The sequence below is a fragment of the Phoxinus phoxinus genome (genome assembly GCF_949152265.1).
Source record: "Phoxinus phoxinus genome assembly, chromosome: 10".
Taxonomy (NCBI): Eukaryota; Metazoa; Chordata; class Actinopteri; order Cypriniformes; family Leuciscidae; genus Phoxinus; species Phoxinus phoxinus.
The window spans coordinates 24,072,987-24,090,609 of record NC_136885.1 but is presented as its reverse complement, the minus strand read 5'-3'; the positions used below and the strand labels follow the sequence as shown (position 1 = coordinate 24,090,609).

General features: G+C 36.1%; 2 protein-coding genes across 13 annotated transcripts in view; both read left to right on the top strand.

The window, feature by feature from the left end:
* Window positions 1-3,110, top strand: part of ptp4a3b (protein tyrosine phosphatase 4A3b) — a 28,291-nt gene extending 25,181 nt beyond the window's left edge. For all 9 annotated transcript variants that reach the window (XM_079626870.1, XM_079626872.1, XM_079626871.1 and 6 more), the window contains 2 exons: window positions 207-281; window positions 769-3,110. In XM_079626870.1, the coding sequence (XP_079482996.1) occupies window positions 207-281; window positions 769-886 (193 nt within the window). In that variant the 3' untranslated portion in view covers window positions 887-3,110. The remainder of the gene's footprint in view (window positions 1-206; window positions 282-768) is intronic.
* Window positions 3,111-3,891: 781 nt separating this feature from the next.
* On the top strand, window positions 3,892-16,812 carry csnk2a1 (casein kinase 2, alpha 1 polypeptide). 4 transcript variants are annotated; one of them, XM_079626861.1, is made up of 15 exons: window positions 3,892-4,159; window positions 5,265-5,354; window positions 5,469-5,547; window positions 6,083-6,211; window positions 6,416-6,527; window positions 6,623-6,724; window positions 6,921-6,971; window positions 7,060-7,119; window positions 7,376-7,459; window positions 11,438-11,548; window positions 11,956-12,057; window positions 13,257-13,357; window positions 13,544-13,692; window positions 15,079-15,168; window positions 15,588-16,812. In XM_079626861.1, exons 4-15 carry the CDS (start codon window positions 6,111-6,113, stop codon window positions 15,710-15,712), a joined length of 1,188 nt encoding a protein of 395 aa, XP_079482987.1. In that variant the 5' UTR covers window positions 3,892-4,159; window positions 5,265-5,354; window positions 5,469-5,547; window positions 6,083-6,110; the 3' UTR covers window positions 15,713-16,812. The 4 variants fall into 4 exon arrangements, with proteins under 4 accessions (XP_079482987.1, XP_079482989.1, XP_079482988.1 ...); XM_079626863.1 differs by having other exon boundaries at window positions 3,967-4,159; window positions 15,524-16,812; XM_079626862.1 differs by having other exon boundaries at window positions 4,149-4,245.
* Window positions 16,813-17,623: the final 811 nt, after the last annotated feature.

Sequence of the window (17,623 nt, the reverse complement as noted above, 5' to 3'; positions counted from 1 at the left end):
AGGATAATGCATCTTGCCACTCACAAAAATGTAACATATAACTGCAAACCTGTTCTCACATCCATTAGGTAGTATCCTTGCTGAGAAGGGTTAAATGTTCGCTTTTCCTGGAAGCCTATTGTTTCTGGGGGGCTCGTGCACACACAAGCTGTTTGGGGTGATGGTGTTTCCTGGTATTAAACACTATCTGTGTGTGTGTGTTGCAGGGCTCCGGTGCTGGTGGCTCTGGCACTTATAGAGAGCGGGATGAAATATGAGGATGCCATTCAGTTCATCAGACAGTGAGTGTACATTACAGCTAACAAAACTTATACTACAGGGCCGTTGAATGCTTGAATCTGATTGGTTGATGAATGTTCTGAGGTGTGCAATTATATTCAGGGAACCGCACGGCTAAAGTAGTTCCAGGCAGGTCTTCATGTTCATTTAGTTAATTTAACATGTGTATATAAATTAAATAGTGTGTGTATGTGTGTTTACGTAAAAAAAAAAAAAACATTTATAATAAAAAATGAATTTATTATTTATATATATTACATATATGTAGCTCTTAATGACTTAGAATGGTGACGATGATGATTGGTTGCCATCGACCCGCTATGAACTGTACTCACAGTTTAACGCCTGTTTAACATGAACATCTTAGTGTATATACCGGTACACATAGTAGTAATAATAATCATCATTAATATTATTAAAAATCACAGATTTTTTTACACACATTAATATAACTGATGGGTATTTGTTGTCGCTGTTTTTTTCACATAGAAAGCGCCGGGGCGCCATCAACAGCAAGCAGCTGACGTACTTGGAGAAGTACCGCCCCAAACAAAGACTGCGTTTCAAAGACCCACACAACCACAAAAGCAAGTGCTGCATAATGTGATCTGGTCTCACTTGCCTGCATCTGAAGGAGCAAGTCGCACATGGACTAAACCAGACTTAAATTACCAACCTAGTGCATTTGAACTCTTGCTATTTTTCAGGAGGGGGTATTCAACCCCCTTTTGGTGTTTATGTCAGACCCCTACACACAGGGTCTTTACCAGCTCAGGGCTGTGAAAGGCGAGCCTCTTGAATTTTGTCTTTACACACAAAACCCCTATCCTCTGTGTGTTCACAAATGAATTGTGAACACAAACACACGCCAATGCATATTCGCACACACTCAACGCTACCAGCCATCACACTGTACCAGCAGCACACAATCCAAAGATGATCATGTCCACCTGCCTCAACAGAATCACGGTTGTTATACTCGCGCTTTCGTGTGAAACTGCTTGACTACCCTGTCTTTCTCTCTGTCTCTCTTTTGTCATTTTGAAGTTTCAGAATGCATGTTGCTCTACATTTTTGGGGATGCGAGTGAGTGGTTTAACCTTGTTGTTTTTTTTCTACCTTGTATCATGAATCTACTCTGGGATTCGAGTTTTACACCACTGGCTCTTTATTAATAGAACTGTGGGCATCTAGATGGATAACATAGCACACTTTGACATGACTTCCAGGTTTTTGGATGTTTTAGCTGCTTTCAGAACACTTTAAAACTCAGAAAAAAAAACCCCCAGCTTTCCTGACACCCGGTTGTGCCGCAGAAGTGCACCAATGAACTGAGAGAAATCCATGAGTGAGCGCACTTGTAGATCTGTAGATTTGTCTTAATTTATCAGCAACCACAAGAGGGAGTCCTCACACTACATGCTTCAAATGATAGATATTTTGCAACATATACAGCATTTTTGAATTTCAATAGTTTTATTTATTTGTTGTTGTTTGCGCTCAGTGCTCACACGTGGCTGTTTCTCAGATACATAGTTGTACTGTGGACACTTTAGAATTACAGAATGAACTTTTCAGAGTGAGGCCAAAACTACTTTGTGTTGGTCATATAATGGGAAATGAAATGGAAACAGGATCTCTGCCTAACTAGTGGTCATATAGACACCAACGGAGGAAAAAAATGTAACGAATCTGTGTTGGTACTGAAATGATCTCACACATGCGTAATTAATCTGCTTCCCTTTTGGATATGAAAGACTTTGGATCTGGGATAATGTCACATTTCTCTACCTTTGAAAGCAAAAGCTAGTGAAGCAATTGTTAAAGAAATATCTAATAAAAGAGCATCTTTGCGTAATTGCGTCTTAATGACTATGAGAAGGATAAGCACATTTTATGGATTAAATTATTTTCCAATTATATTCACTTAATCTCTCATGTTTATCTACTGAAATAACAGCAGGAGAATAGACAACATGCCAAGCTCACTTCAATTTAGAGGTGAACTTTAATACAGGACATCAGTAGTTAATCAAGTATGCATTTCTGGTTATGACACTCGATAATTATTTCCACAGTGGATCCCATTTATAAAAAGGTGTGAATAAATCAGCTCAATGTTGCTGTTGCTCACATATATAAGGGCTTCTCTTTCATACAGCCTCTTTAGTCACTTTTGTTATCTGGAATGTTTTGAAGGGTTGTTGGCTAAATAATTCTCGGAATGTCTCTGAAAACTGATATGATCAGCACACTAATAATCAAAGAAAAACATTTCTTTTTTGTGTGATAAAGGATCAGGCAGGTGAGTGAGGCTCAAACTACACGTCACGTCTCAGGTTTATCCTAAACCTCATTCATTCATAGTCCTTGTATGATGACATCATCCATGGGAATGTCTACTTTTTGTTGTTTCCTTTATCCATATATTTTAGAATAAAACAGCAGAGCTGAAGTCATTACCCTTGACATTGGATGATGTAGTGTCAGTGTTTAAGAAATCACGTGCGGTCAATTTATGATCTGATCTGTATCATTTCACTCTTACACCACAGTAATGTTCATTGAACCATTTGTTTTCTGATCATCTCTACAGTGGCCTATTTGACATTGATGTATTAGTGATAATTATGAAACATTGATCCATAATTAATGATCTATTGTTCCCTGTTCATATCTACAGTGGTTGAAATGATTGTATTATTGATAAGTTTTAATACCAAAACAAAAAAGTTAAGAATTGATGTAAATATTGCTCTCTTTTTTTATGAAATTGGAACATATGTGAAATCTGGATTAATTAAAAATAAATAAAAACAGATTGATCAATACCACAGTACTTTAATGTTATCTCTTTGGATGTCATTCTGGTATTTCTCACAATCATGTTATTAGTTTATGATATACATTATATTTTATAAAACGCTGTCTCTGTGATATAATCATAAGATCTATCAGAGAAGGAATAATGAACAAAGAGGGAAAATAACTATGGGGTATATTTAATGGGTGTATAATTGTAATCCTAACAGCTGTTCGTGGATTTTAATTATATCTTAGAGTAATTCTACACTCATTCTCCTTGAGAACTTGCCTTTATCTTCTTTGTTTGTCAACAAACAACATATTGTTTGTTGTTAATGCCAACAGATTTATAAAAACGGGGAAAGGACAGCACTCCTTTTTGTCTCCTCTGAAATTTACCACAGATTAAATGTTAACTTTCTTTAGTTTTTTTTAACTACTTAGCAACTGGTCCACTGTTCATGAAATCATAAAGTATATTCTATTTATTGTGCAATAATACAAATGAAAAGGATTAATTGATTGCTCAACATTATGGTTGCTTTAAACAAATTTGATGAATATTCAAATTGGAAGAAATATGAAATTGAATAGGTTATACACACCTAAACACTAGAAAACAAAACATTAAAACAAAAAAAAGGGAAGGCAGGAAGGAAGGAAGGAAGAAAGAAAGAAAGAAAGAAAGAAAGAAAGAAAGAAAGAAAGAAAGAAAGAAAGAAAGAAAGAAAGAAAGAAAGAAAGAAAGAAAGAAAGAAAGAAACTTCACGATACTTTCTGTCAATCTGTCTGTCTGTATCTAAGATTCGAAGATTTTTTACAGCCTACAATATCCACACGTTTACTTAGCTACATACAGAATGTACAGAATGAAACCGGTCTGTCTGTGTCTGCGACTTTGCGCGTTATATTTTTTAGCCGTGACTCAAAAACTAGTGAGCTGCCTACGTAGACAGCATCTTGAGACATCACATGCGCATTCAACACGTTCTTGCCGAGCAGCTCGCTAGGTAATGAGACGGAGCCTTTATCCTGTGCAGCATCCGCCATATTGTCTATCAGGAGACGCCGAGAGGTAATGCAGTGTGCTTTTACGACCTACTGATATTTGTATTCTTATGTTTACTGGCTTTTCGCATTATTTCAAAAAAGGACACACGCGTAAGGCACCGCACTACTAAAACATGCTTGTGTGAATTTATCTCATGGTATTTGCAGGCGACACAGTTAGCGCGTGCCAGTGCTACTCGCTAACCACTTAAACCCGCCGTATTCTTGATACAAACCGACATAACCTGGCTGGATTAATTCCGGGTCCGATTAAACACAAATATAAGCTTCGTGTATGTTTTATAATTCTTATGACTATGAATTGGTATCCATTTCGTTGAATGCGCTTGTTTAATCTTTTGTGCGAATGGCGTTAGCTTTGATGTGGCGTGTTGCGCCACGTTCAGCTAGCAGCATTTGTGCGATACAACACTGTGATATGTGTCCCCGGGTTCATGTATCGTGTGATTGTGATTTATGGTTCTATAATTTGTTTTAAATTGAAACGAACTATTTGGAGTGTAAATGTGTAAAATGAATTAGAAATGGCTTAGGCGTGGCAAACGTTATGCCTAGTTAGCGGTTAGCTGGCTAACTAACAGCTGTTAGGAAAGCTGATAATGCAATTGAGACATCCTGTAATTATATTGCTTATATGACCTGTTTGTAGTTATTTAATAATGTGTGTTATATGTGGATAAAGTTGGGAATGCAGAAAAGCTGTCCTGTGAGCTAGACTGATTTCTTCGGCTGTGTCACCAGGCCCGTGGCTCCTCAAAACAAGATATCGATTTAAGGAAAATTTTACTAGTATTCCTCTTTATAATGTAAGCTTTAGAGCTTAAATATAATTTCTAGTTCGGCTTTTTAAAAATCTATATTCCAATGGGTTTGTTATCCACAATCCCTGCTTTAATTAATCTAATACATGTGGTTTTAATAATTAGTAATTCATTCAGGAAGATCACACGTCTTGTCACAAACAGCGATTTGTTAGTCTAATGACTATCTGGCAGTACAGTAACCTAGTTTGTTATTAATGGACGTTGTTCCATAAATCAGTACTTTGATACTAGGCTGATGTTGCACAGCGGTGTCTGTAAAGTTTACAACATCCTTGTGTTTTGCAGCATCTGGAGGGCCATGAGGAAGGACTTTTAGGATTGCTGTGTCTCCTGAATAAGCTCCTGGATGTCCTCTTTCATTCGAATTACAATCAGGTGGGTTGTTTGTGAGGTAGTGCTTGACTGTAGTGAATTTCAAATGCAAGTGGTTTACTTTTAATTGATTTGATCATCAGCTTTCTTAACAGGCTTATTTAATGTATTTTGTAGCCTATGCTCCACCACAAAGTCATCACATCTGCCTTCATCAGCTTCACCTGTCATTTGCTGCTTGGAGGAATCCTCCAAGGTAATAACCAACATGTATAAGTATGCTTAACACTTTATGAAATGAATCTAGATCAGGGGTTTTCAATCTTTTAGATGCCATGGACCTCCAATTATGATCATCCTCATGCGATGGGCCATATTCTAAAATGTAAAAGGCATCGGTTTAGTTTCTTGTATAAAGACCCAGTTTGTACTGTGGGAAAAAAGTAATCCTATTAATAATGTCAAAATATTACTTGGAATATTTAATTTCTATTAGTTACTTTACTATATTTGTCTACTAATTATTGTACCGTACTGTATTTATTAATTCTCCCATTTAATTATTTTAATCAGCTTTTATTTATTTACCTGTTTAATTTATTTAACTTAAACTTGAACATTTTTTCAGATTTAACATTTGACCTGCTGCCCTGTATCTCACTTTAAAAAAAAACTGGTCTAGATGCAATCCAGAGCTTTTATTTACTGTGCTATTCAAAGCTGTTTGATTTGATAAACCTCTTCCTGATCCTCCTGTAAACTCACAGTATTTTATACTTTTGTCTTTCCAGGTGTTTCAGGGAATACCGTGTGTAGAATATGTCTGGCCCTGTCCCAAGTCGCTCTCGAGTTTACCCTGATGTAAACACACAGCGACCCAGAGAGTACTGGGACTATGAATCCCATGTGGTGGACTGGGGGTTTGTTCTCTTTAATTTTTTAGTACTTAACAATTAAATGTGAAAATTGGCTGTTTACAGCACATGTCATTTTTATGTAAGTATTTGTGCTTTTCTGAAGCCTTGGATCAAATGTGCTGCTTTATCAATTATTGTTTGACTCTTTCAGCATGTTAGTGTTAAACTCACATCGTATGTACTCTGTTGTATGTTTGTATTATGCAGAAATCAGGATGACTATCAGTTAGTGCGAAAGCTTGGCCGGGGAAAATACAGTGAAGTGTTTGAAGCCATAAACATCACTAACAATGAGAAAGTAGTCGTCAAAATACTCAAGGTATCATCTGATTTTTGGTTTCACACCACAGAAAGATTTGACGGGAGATAAGTCAGTTTATATTTATGGTGTTTTTTCCCCCCTTGTACGTTTAGCCAGTGAAAAAGAAGAAAATTAAACGAGAAATCAAAATTCTGGAGAACTTGAGAGGAGGCCCCAACATCATAACGCTTTTAGACATCGTAAAGGATCCTGTGGTGAGTTTATTGAAATATTTGGGAGTTCAACTGTCAGTCTTAACTTTAGGACTGTGGTGGTGTGTTTTTAACTGTTACCCTTTTTATAATGTCTTGCTGGTATTTTCTTGGAAAGTTAATTAATTTTTAAAGTAAATATGCAAGTTTGTTTGTGTGCCCTCGGGGTTAAAACACATTCTGCTTTTTCCATCCACAGTCCCGAACACCAGCGCTGGTTTTTGAGCATGTTAACAACACTGACTTCAAGGTAAGATGTTTTTGTTTGTTGGCCCTCCTTGGAGAATTTATATGCATTTAATTTGAGGTTGTAGTAAACTGTTTCTCTTTCTTCACAGCAACTGTATCAAACATTATCAGACTATGACATTCGCTTCTACATGTATGAAATTCTTAAGGTGAGATGATCACACTGTACCTCCTGTACAAAGGCGCATTTTGACCTTACCATTATTTAAGCCTGTTGCAAGAGCGATATCATGGAACATAACCAGCCAATATCTGCCTTGCTGGCTTATTTGTAATGGCAAAACAGTTTGAGTTATGCTCATAGTATTAGTAAGAATGTTCTGTTGCTGTGGAAACTTTACACAGAGCTCAACTGGTTTGCACTGATGTTGGATCTATTGCTTATCTTCGCTCTTTTATCCCCAGGCTCTCGACTACTGCCACAGTATGGGAATAATGCACAGAGATGTAAAACCACACAATGTTATGATTGACCATGAGCACAGAAAGGTATCACCCAAGTTAAGAATATCCCCTACATTGTTGAGCATTGCTTGTTTATTTATGTATATGTACAGCACCATTCAAAAGTTTGGGGTCAGTAAGCTATTTTTAATGCATTTGAAAATCCCATATTCTGATCAAGGGCTGCATTTATTTGATCAGATGCAGTAAAAACAGCAGTGTTTTGAAATGTAATGTATTCCTGTGATGCAAAGGTGTATTTTTAGAATAATTTCTCCAGTCTTCAGTGCCACACAATCCTTCAGAAATCATTCTAATATGTAGAGATGCACCGATCGAAGGGCCAGGGTCCGGAATCACCCAGTTTTCCACATGCTCAGCCATCACTGGTCCGTTTTGTTGCCAGTTTTTAAAAATTGAGTATTCACTGGAGTGGTTCAAGGTGTAAGAACTTTGTCGCACTTGAACTTGGAATACACACACAAATGAAGGCATGAGACTATAGAACATACCCAAGGCAGAGCACCCACATGCACAAACACCTAGGAATTCCCATTTAAATGAATGGATAGTCATATAACGGGCAATTTTTGTTTTCAAATAAAAGTCAGTCACAATGCAGCATTATGAAAGTAATCGTATATATTAAGTGGTTTGATTTGAACACATTTACAATGAAGAAACAGCCCTAACCTGCCCCTCACACATACAAATGCAAAATAAATGGTGAAATTATAACGGCATTTTTTTAAGCTGTAACATCATTTCTTTAATTCTGAATTTAAAAAAAGCATTTTCAAATAAATATTCTTTAAGGTTTTACTTGCTTTTTATATTTTCCCAACTGTCCACTTTACTAACTTGATTTATTACTACCGGTATATCTGACACTTCAGTATAAAAAAAATGCTAAAACTTTACCAAAAAATAATTTTAATATTTTTAATAGGCCATTTAGTGGCAAGAGTCATGCAATTTCATGCTAGCATTAAATGGCTATTATATTTGTTTCCCCACAAGAGATCCGCAGAGATACCGAATTTGAGACTTTTTGAGCTGATGAATTTTTGATGATAATTAAATTATTTATAAAATCTAGTAATTTAGAGGTAAATAAAATAAAAAAACACAATCTGCAAAAAATTGCATAAAAAAAACAAAACATTATCAAACTGAAATGAGCTTTCTGAACAGAAAATTAATCAGTATAATTTTAGGGCTTCGGTTAATTTTGACCCCCGAGGGAAGGAAGTGCTACAGCTGCACGAGGAGAGCATAATTAAATCGTGCTTGTTTTTCAGTCATAATTTAACAAATTCCCACAGGTTTCACGCTTACACCAAAAGCACACGCGCCACTGATCTACATAAGCACACACCATCATCGCACACATGAAGCTGCCTCTCAAACAGCGTATAAGTCACAAGTACCAAAATGAATGGCTTACTGCTCTTAAATGTGTGTAAATCAAATACACAAAATAGTCAAAATGCTGGTGTTTGCGAGTTTTTTTTATTTAAAAACAGTTAGTTTTGGAACGTAAATAGTTGAGAAAGAAAACGCATGTAATCTGTTGTGTAACAGTAAATCAGATCTGTGCATAAACTCTTAAAGTGACAGCAGTCTAATATTCCTGCTGCTCAGTCATCATGTTCATCAAAGAACAAAAGACAAAGAAAATTACTCTCTGCTCTTGACTAAGTAACTTTTGTAACTTTAATTGTAAGCACTAATCTGTATTTAATTTTTACAATGAAGACTAGACAGTTTTAATTTACATTTGATTACTTTAATTTCTGTAGTATTTCTTACCTGAATACCTACTGACTTGAAGCACTGTTTTTTCATATCTCTTAATTCTATTGCATTTTTTGTGCCGTTGTTTGCTATTTGTTCTTATTTTATTACTTTTAACGTGTTTTTAAGAAAATAAAATTGTTTTGAAGAAAAGTAGGTTTTTGTTTGTATATGCTGTCAGTTATAGTTCTTAGAAATAAAATTGGAATCGGCCAAAAAATAGCAATCGGTGCATCTCTACTAATATCCTGATTTGGTGCTCAAGAAACATTTATCATTGTTGAAAACGGTTGTGCTTCTAATTTCTTTAAAAAAAAATTGGAAACTGGTGCTTTCATAATACTTTTATTAGAAAGTTCAAAATATCAGCATATATTTGAAAGTGTTTTGTAACAATGTAAAAGTCTTTAATGTCACTTCTGATCAATTTAATGTGTCCTTGCTGAAAGTATCAATTTCTTTAAAAAAAAAGAAAATCTTACTGATGCCAAACTTTTGAATGTTAAAGGGGTTAGTTCACCCAAAAAGTCATAATTTACTCGCCCTCATGTCATTCCAAACCCCGTAAGACTTTCGTTCATCTTCAAAACCCAAATGAAGATATGTAATCTGAAAGATTTCTGTCCCTCCATTGACAGTCTACGCAACTACCACTTTCAAGCTTCAGAACGTTCATTTAAGAGATTTTGTATGAATTAGGGATTCTCATAATTAACTGGTTTACTAATATTAGTTAATTAACTACCGGTTAAACAGTTCAAAAAGTACAAGTATTCAGAAGAGAACAAGAGTTAAAATTGTATAATAAATATAAACATTAAGCCCCCAAAAAAATTATAAAGCGAAACCGTCGTTGGGCTCACGTAGCCTACGTCTCTCATTCGCCACAAATAATTTTTTTTCCATACTTGCGATTGTATTCGCATGCTAATCCATTATTTATGGAAAATAAGCTTTTTACTTCACTCGCGTTCTAATATTGATGTAAAACATCATTCTAAACATGCGCAAAATGTTTTTGGCGTAACTCTACAGGGCACGCTGAATGGCACAGATTGTACTAAGGACTATTTAAATTGAGCAGTGTAACTTTTATATGTTTGGTTGGCTGGATTAATTAGCAATACTAGAACTGATATGTTATGTGTATGTGCGAGGGGTCTGCGTGATCACTTGAAATGTTTCCTTATGACAGCAGAAACGACTTAAAATACTCTGGTCCTGCTGATTAAGAGAAAGACGTCATTCGGAACTGTAAAAGGTTTATTTTTATTTGTGTACACAATAAAAATAAAACGTGCTTTTGTAAAATAAAAAAACAAACAAATTATGCTGTCTTGGCTTCCTTTCCGTGAACTTGTTTGTGGAGCGTGTCACAAAAATGAACAAACTCAGCATATACTACTTGCAGTTTTTTTCGTTTTGTTAATCTGTTAATTTAAGTGAAATATATTTAGTGTATTTATTCCTTTTTTATATATATGATTTTATTCTGTTTTTCTCCGTTCACAGAAGCGCTGAAGGTGCGTGATGTGACGATGAATCCTCATGCTCTTCTGTTGTTTATGCTGCTATTTGCGCGTGTAAAAGTAAACCCATGGGAAACTTTTATTTTTTATTGGTCACAGACCTTTATCCATTCTAATGTAATTCAACATAGTCTTGACGGTTAGCGGTTAACGAGCTTTGTTGTCGGTTAGGGAAAAAAGAAATGAACATCCCTATTATGAATTTAGCATTTTAGTCCAAATTTTCTAAAGAGACACCGTTGCTTTCAATGATGAACTTATTGCATTTTATTCACATATAAACATTTATCAGCAGCACACATCAGATATGGAAAACAAACAGAAGCTCAAACATGCTTGATGTGCGAGAACCAATGAGGTTCATTTTCGTGTGCTACGCAACACGTTTGAGCTTTTTATGGTCGCTGATGAATGTTTATGTGTGAATAAAAACCTCAATTTAATTTGGATAAACCCCTCGATTCAACGCATTCGTTTTACAATCTCTTTGAGAGATCAAAGTGGTAGTTGCGTGGACTGTCAATGGAGGGACAGAAATCTCAAAGATTTCATTAATATCATCTTCTGTGTTCCAAAGATGAACAAATTTCTTATGGGTTTGGAACGACATAAGGGTGAGTAATTGATTGCAATTTTAATGTGTATATAGATTGAGTCCAATTTTTTGATTTGTTGAATATGCATTTTCCCTTTATAGCTTCGTTTGATTGATTGGGGATTGGCTGAGTTTTACCACCCAAACCAGGAGTACAATGTGCGTGTGGCTTCCCGATATTTTAAAGGCCCTGAACTACTTGTGGACTATCAGGTTAGTCTCTTAAGATAAGGGATGTGAATTTTCAAGGTTATTAACAATCGATCGTTACTACACGCACAAATTATTACATATTTTGGCATGTGCAGAATTTAAAAAAAATCTGAGCAACATAGAATGCATGTGTGCTAATCTAATGTTGCGGTACGATTTTTCAGCTTCTTGCATGCTATGGTGTCCATTAACAGATACTGTTGCCGCACATATATCATATTTTACATTAATTTAAGATCAGTGTTTTAGTGGTGGGCATTACATGATTGCATGATTAACACTTGTGTCAGTTGAATCATGAATCATTGACATCTCTACTTAAGATTTTTAATTGTGGTTTTCACATTTAATGACAATTCCAGTTGATATTTTTGAGTTATCAAATACATTTTTTGGTCTCTCTCCAGATGTATGACTACAGTCTGGATATGTGGAGTCTTGGATGCATGCTGGCCAGTATGATCTTCAGGAAGGAACCGTTTTTCCATGGACATGACAACTATGACCAGGTCTACCATTTTATTAATACATTTTTAGCCTCAACTTGTTAAAGATACAATATGTATTTTTTTTTCCGCCACTAGGGGTCTCTAACCTCTTACAATAACAAAGGCGTAGATTGATGATGCAAAATTTCCTGCAGAATTATGGAACTTGTCGTCAAGCCTATGGATCTAATAATATTAATGGATGAGTGAATACATTGATGTTTTTATCATGACTGTGGTATGAAGTAGGGCACAATTGCTAATAGACATATCAGCGCGACGCGAGTCCTGCGAGCCTCGCGGATATAAAGGAATAAGGACATTTAATTCTACCGAACTACCCTCAAGTGCTGAATTACTACTCGCACAGGTCAGTTTATTAGACGAGTGAAATTTGTAAGGTAATGCAGTGCTGTTTCACTTGGTCTAACGTTACACTATCACACCAAACTGCATTTGAGTGTGTTAAAAGTTATAATGTTAATCTATGTGTTAGTTTGTTGGCTATATGAGACTAGCAGTAAGCTAGATCAACATTAGAATAACATACAGATCATATTCTAACATTTCATCATGTTGAACAATATAACTGATTACTTATGTACATTTTCTCACCTGTCTAATAAAGTACATGCAAGAGCTCTTGTCAAGTGGAAGTTTGTCGCGGATGTGGAGCTCTCGGCATCTCAAACGCTTCGCAGATATTGATCCTCGTTTTAGTTCCCAAATTCTGCTTGCCATGGTCCATAATGTTTGAACGAAACTACAACAGCGTGCAGCTAGACGTTACGCACTATGCAGTTGTCCACGTCTGTCGCCATGGTTACTATGGCAGAACAAGCGGCCGAAAAACAAGGGATAACGTGGATATTACGTTCGTGACAGGCGACAATTGAACAGGGATTCTGGGATGGCCAATTATTTAAAATTGAATTTCTCTGAAATTAAAAATCTTTGGGAACTTTTGGGATATTGTAAGTACAGAACTGCAGGAAATACATCACACTGTCCAAGTGATTTTGGGATATTTTATTACAAAATTCTTACATATTGTACCATTAATTCTAAACGCATTGCAGTGATGTCCAGTCATTCACATTATACCTGACTGATGAATTCATAAGCTTGCTGTTTTGTAAAAATATATTTTTGCTCCAAACTACTTTTATAATGTTTGTTGTGAACAGTTTTTTTTAATGTGATCTTGTGTTTCTGTTTAGTTGGTTCGGATTGCAAAGGTACTGGGTACAGAGGACCTGTATGATTACATTGACAAATATAACATTGAGCTGGACCCACGCTTCAATGACATTTTGGGCAGGTATGAATTTAATACAGGATGGACAGAGTTGATTTAAAACAAGTATTCTTTTTTTTTCTTTCTTTTTTTTTAGTACCTCCATCGTTCTTTTTCATTTTTAGTTATAAAAGTGAAGTGTGTGTGTGTGTGTGTGTGTGTGTGTATAGTCATATTTATACCGTTTTAACATCTCACTCATTCACCCAGACACTCCCGGAAAAGATGGGAACGGTTTGTGCACAGTGAGAATCAGCACCTGGTCAGTACAGAGGCTCTGGATTTTCTGGACAAGCTGCTACGTTATGACCACCAGGCCCGACTGACTGCCCGCGAGGCCATGGACCACCCTTACTTCTGTGAGTTCCCAGAGTTTAGCACTTTGAAAATTGACTCCCTGGAAACCTGTGAATGCTTTCCAGTTTCTGAGTTTGATGCTTGTATGTCCTTTTACATACAGTTGAGTAAATCAATGAATTTATGGTCCTGCATTCTTCAAAGCTATTTGATCAGCTTTGATCAAAATACTTTGTATTTACTAGGGGTGTAACGGTTCACAAAATTCACGGTTCGATATGACACAGTGGTGTCACGGTACGGTATGTTTTCGATAAAGTAAAAAGAAAGAAATGCCAGAGAAATTTCCTTGATTTTTAATTTATTAAAACATTTTTTTATTTTAAATAAGGGTGAGTTTTCCTACATCTTGAAACTTTGTTTTATAAATGGGGGTAATCTTTCAAGGATGAACAAATAATGTTTTGGTCATCACATTAAAAATAACATTATTTGATTGAGTTTTGAAGTGCTGTAAAAAGATGTGTGAAGTATTCACAGGAATTCACTATTCCTGCCAAACGTCCATGGTTACAGTTAGTGTTACTACATTAAATCCATGGTGAATGTTGCTGATTTGTGGAATTAAAGCCTCTAACTAGTTCATTCACGGCACAATGTTTCTCCTGGTTTCCACGTCAGCGCTGTTTGATCTAATAGAGATTCTAACAAAGAAATTTGAATGCTTCTCACTAGATCTCGCAGCGATGTTAGTTACTTCAGTGATTAATTCAAAAGCTTTCTTTACTGGATCTCTTAGCACTGTGTAGTAACAGTGTCGCTTGATCAAGATCGGCTCGCGCTAACGCGCTGCACTGACATTGGTCCAAACTGGTAAACGGTCTGTGAAGCGCGAAATAAGCGCCGTTTCGTTCCGCTTGTTGGGCAACGTTGTGGTGTCAGCGCGACTGCTAACTAAATTTTGGTCGCACAGAATCGCTTGGTTTGTAATGCGTACCGAACCGAAAGCCTCGTACCGAACGGTTCAATACGAATACGTGTATTGTTACACCCCTAGTATTTACATGTCTACTTTTGCTCTTTATTTTCTTGTAAATTATCCTGGTCAAAAAAAGTAAGAAAAAAAAGAAGAAAATACATGTCAATGATAAACTAAACTAAAATATGAATTTAATTACTACAAAACACGGTAGGGCAAGTGACAAATGGTCTAAATAAAACTCGCACACTAGCCCCAGGCCATCCTTTTTATTTTTTGAGCCTGGGTTAGTAACATTTTCTTACAGATAGTTTTTGGTTTGAGTGAAGTTGCCAGATGCAAGTTAAAAGGTGTCATTGAACTGTTTAACTGGCTTCAGATGGTATTAATGTACATGTTGATGGAAACTTCATGTCATAATTTGTCTTCATTTTGAGATAACATATATGGCATGTTTCTTTGTGTGTAGACCCCATAGTTAAAGACCAGGGCAGAGGAGCGCCGGCTGCAGGAATGGCTGCTAGTTCCACACCGGTCAGCTCTTCTAGCTTGATGGCAGGTAAACCATTTATCTTTCTCCTCAGCACTTCACCTCTGATGGAAAAATTAATTAAAAGTTTTAGTTTTTTAAATTATAATCTGCCTCGTGTCATTTTGAACCTGTGGCTTGTTCTGCTGAACACAAGATGTTTTGGAATGTTCCAATGGAAGTCAGTGGTGTTCAAAACATTTATAAAAATATTTTAAGTTTTGTGTTCTGCAAAAGAGTCGTACAGATTTGGAATGACATAAGGGTGAATAAATGATAGTTTATTTTTGGGTGAAACTTTAACTATTAATTCAAAATTGTTTTGAAAACCGTATCTTTTGATTAAAAAGCTTTTGAACAGAATGTTACTAATAGAGATATTCAGACTTCGACTGTGTGCAGGAAATCAAAACACTAGGCTAAACGTGTTGGTGGCTTTCGCACTGCAGGCATCACCTCTATGACTCCGAGCACACAGCCCAACATCGCAAACATCAGCGCCGGCTCACCCGTCATCCCTGCCCCAAACACAATGGCCACACAAGTGCCCACTGCCGCTGGAGCCCAGCCCTGAACACCAACTGCCCAACCTCCCCCCCCCTCTTTCACATCTCTCTCTCTCTCTCTCTCTCTCTCTGCCTCCGTGGGCCTGCTTGGAATTGTGAATTGGTGGGGGGGACATTGATTTCATTTGTGGTTATTTTTATTATGTTGCAAATAACACCGAACTAATGTTAAGTTACCATTTTATTTTGTTGTTCTCCTCAGTTGTTGTTTAGGGGTTCTTGAACTCAAAGAAACTCATGATGTTTTTGCACCTGTCTGTGTGAGTTAGAAAAGCAAACGGTGTGAACTTTCACTTGCCGTTATTGTTTAGAAACACGTAAATGTCCACCTGAAGAAGGATAATAAAATTAATTTTATTTGTCCCTCTAGTGTTCTTGTACTCAAACCATTTCACTGACTTATTTTTAACTTCTTTTTTTCTTCTTTTTTTTTTTTGGGAAGCAGGGCTTTTTTCCCCCAATGTTATTTTAGTCCCTGTTTTTACAATAATCTTGATCACAAAGGTTACAAAACCTGGTGTCATATATTGAACTTCTGAGTGAAGATGCTTGTAAGGGGTCATTTGATTTTAAAGAATATGATGATCGGGACAAGAGAAATCTGATCTGATGTTGGAGGGAGCGTTTGCACCAGTGTCACGAATTCCTCCCGTTACAGTGCGTTTCAGCTCTGCATCCAGAATGAGGGCAAGATTCAATCAAAACTACTGTAATATTTCTGATTTGTTCGATCATTGTGTATCAAAACATTCTCTTTCCAATAATGGAAGCTCTTTCATTTCAGCTGTGCTGGTTCTGTGTATTGCAGGTTAATTGGATATGGTCCTGGATCTTGTTAAACTCTCACTAGTTGCTGTTCAAGGACTTGTACCAATTGCTGAGTAACACAGTCAATAATATGCCAATTTTTGTTACCTTAATTTCTGTTTGCGTGCGTGTTTGTGTGAGTGTGTACGTACGAGTGGAGTTGTCTTTTGTTTTTAAGAAGTTTCAGACATTTGTTTGATACTAAGAAGAATTTTTGTAATTTTTGTTTGAGAGGTGACTGTTCAGTGAATTACACATCTCTCTATCCCCAAAATTAAACAAATTAAACAGGTGAAATATCGATTTAGAATTGCATGTTGTGTTTTACTGTGGTTTGCCGTTGGCTGACTGAAGAACAAACAACAATATTATATGGTTTGTGTCACTCAAAGCATCTTGTCTTGACAAATTTAATATTTTAATACCTCAATTCTTGTTCAAGTGTTTCTTAAATTGTTCTTACTTTTGGTCTTGTCTATTATTAGTGAAATAATCCGATGTTGAAGACTAGCTCTGTAGTGGAGGCTGAACTCGTATTTGTCCTCTGCCTGTGTTCAGTGTGAAGAGTTCAAATCTAAATATCTAACTGTGTTGTCAATTCATTCTTTTAAAATTTGAAATAGATACGTTTTTTTTTTTTTTTTTGCAGATATTTGTTTTATGAATCATTTAAGAGGAAATATTGACCATGTCAATCTAGAAAAAGGCCATGCCACTGCTTTATTCAGCTGTTTATTGCAGCCTCTCTAATACAGTGAATGGTATGTTTGAAGTCCGGTGGGTAAACAGAGGCTACCTCACATTTCTATGGAATTCAATAAAAAAAAAGGAAAACAATGGTTGCGTTTCGTTGAAAATTAGGTTTAATTTTTCGCCTAAAGCACCGCAATGCTCTTCTAATAAGGCGATACTGAACTATTTCACCACAGTGTCAAACGCTTTCCTTTTTTTATTAGAGTTTTTACATTTGTTTTTTTCTCAACCTGGAATTTGCTGGTATTAGCCAGTACGATTACAAAAAATATATATATTTTGGGAAAATAATAAACAATTTCGTTTAATAACGTTTGTTACAGGTAGTGCTTTATCTTCCGTCTTGATCCTCATTAAAT

Excerpts from the sequence above, each read along its gene's own strand:
- csnk2a1 (XM_079626861.1), top strand. The coding sequence starts at position 6,111 with ATGTCTGGCCCTGTCCCAAGTCGCTCTCGAGTTTACCCTGATGTAAAC. Across the intron at positions 6,725-6,920 it reads ACATCGTAAAGGATCCTGTG|TCCCGAACACCAGCGCTGGT; the intron begins GTGAGTTTATTG and ends TTCCATCCACAG. Across the intron at positions 15,169-15,587 it reads CTCTTCTAGCTTGATGGCAG|GCATCACCTCTATGACTCCG; the intron begins GTAAACCATTTA and ends TTCGCACTGCAG.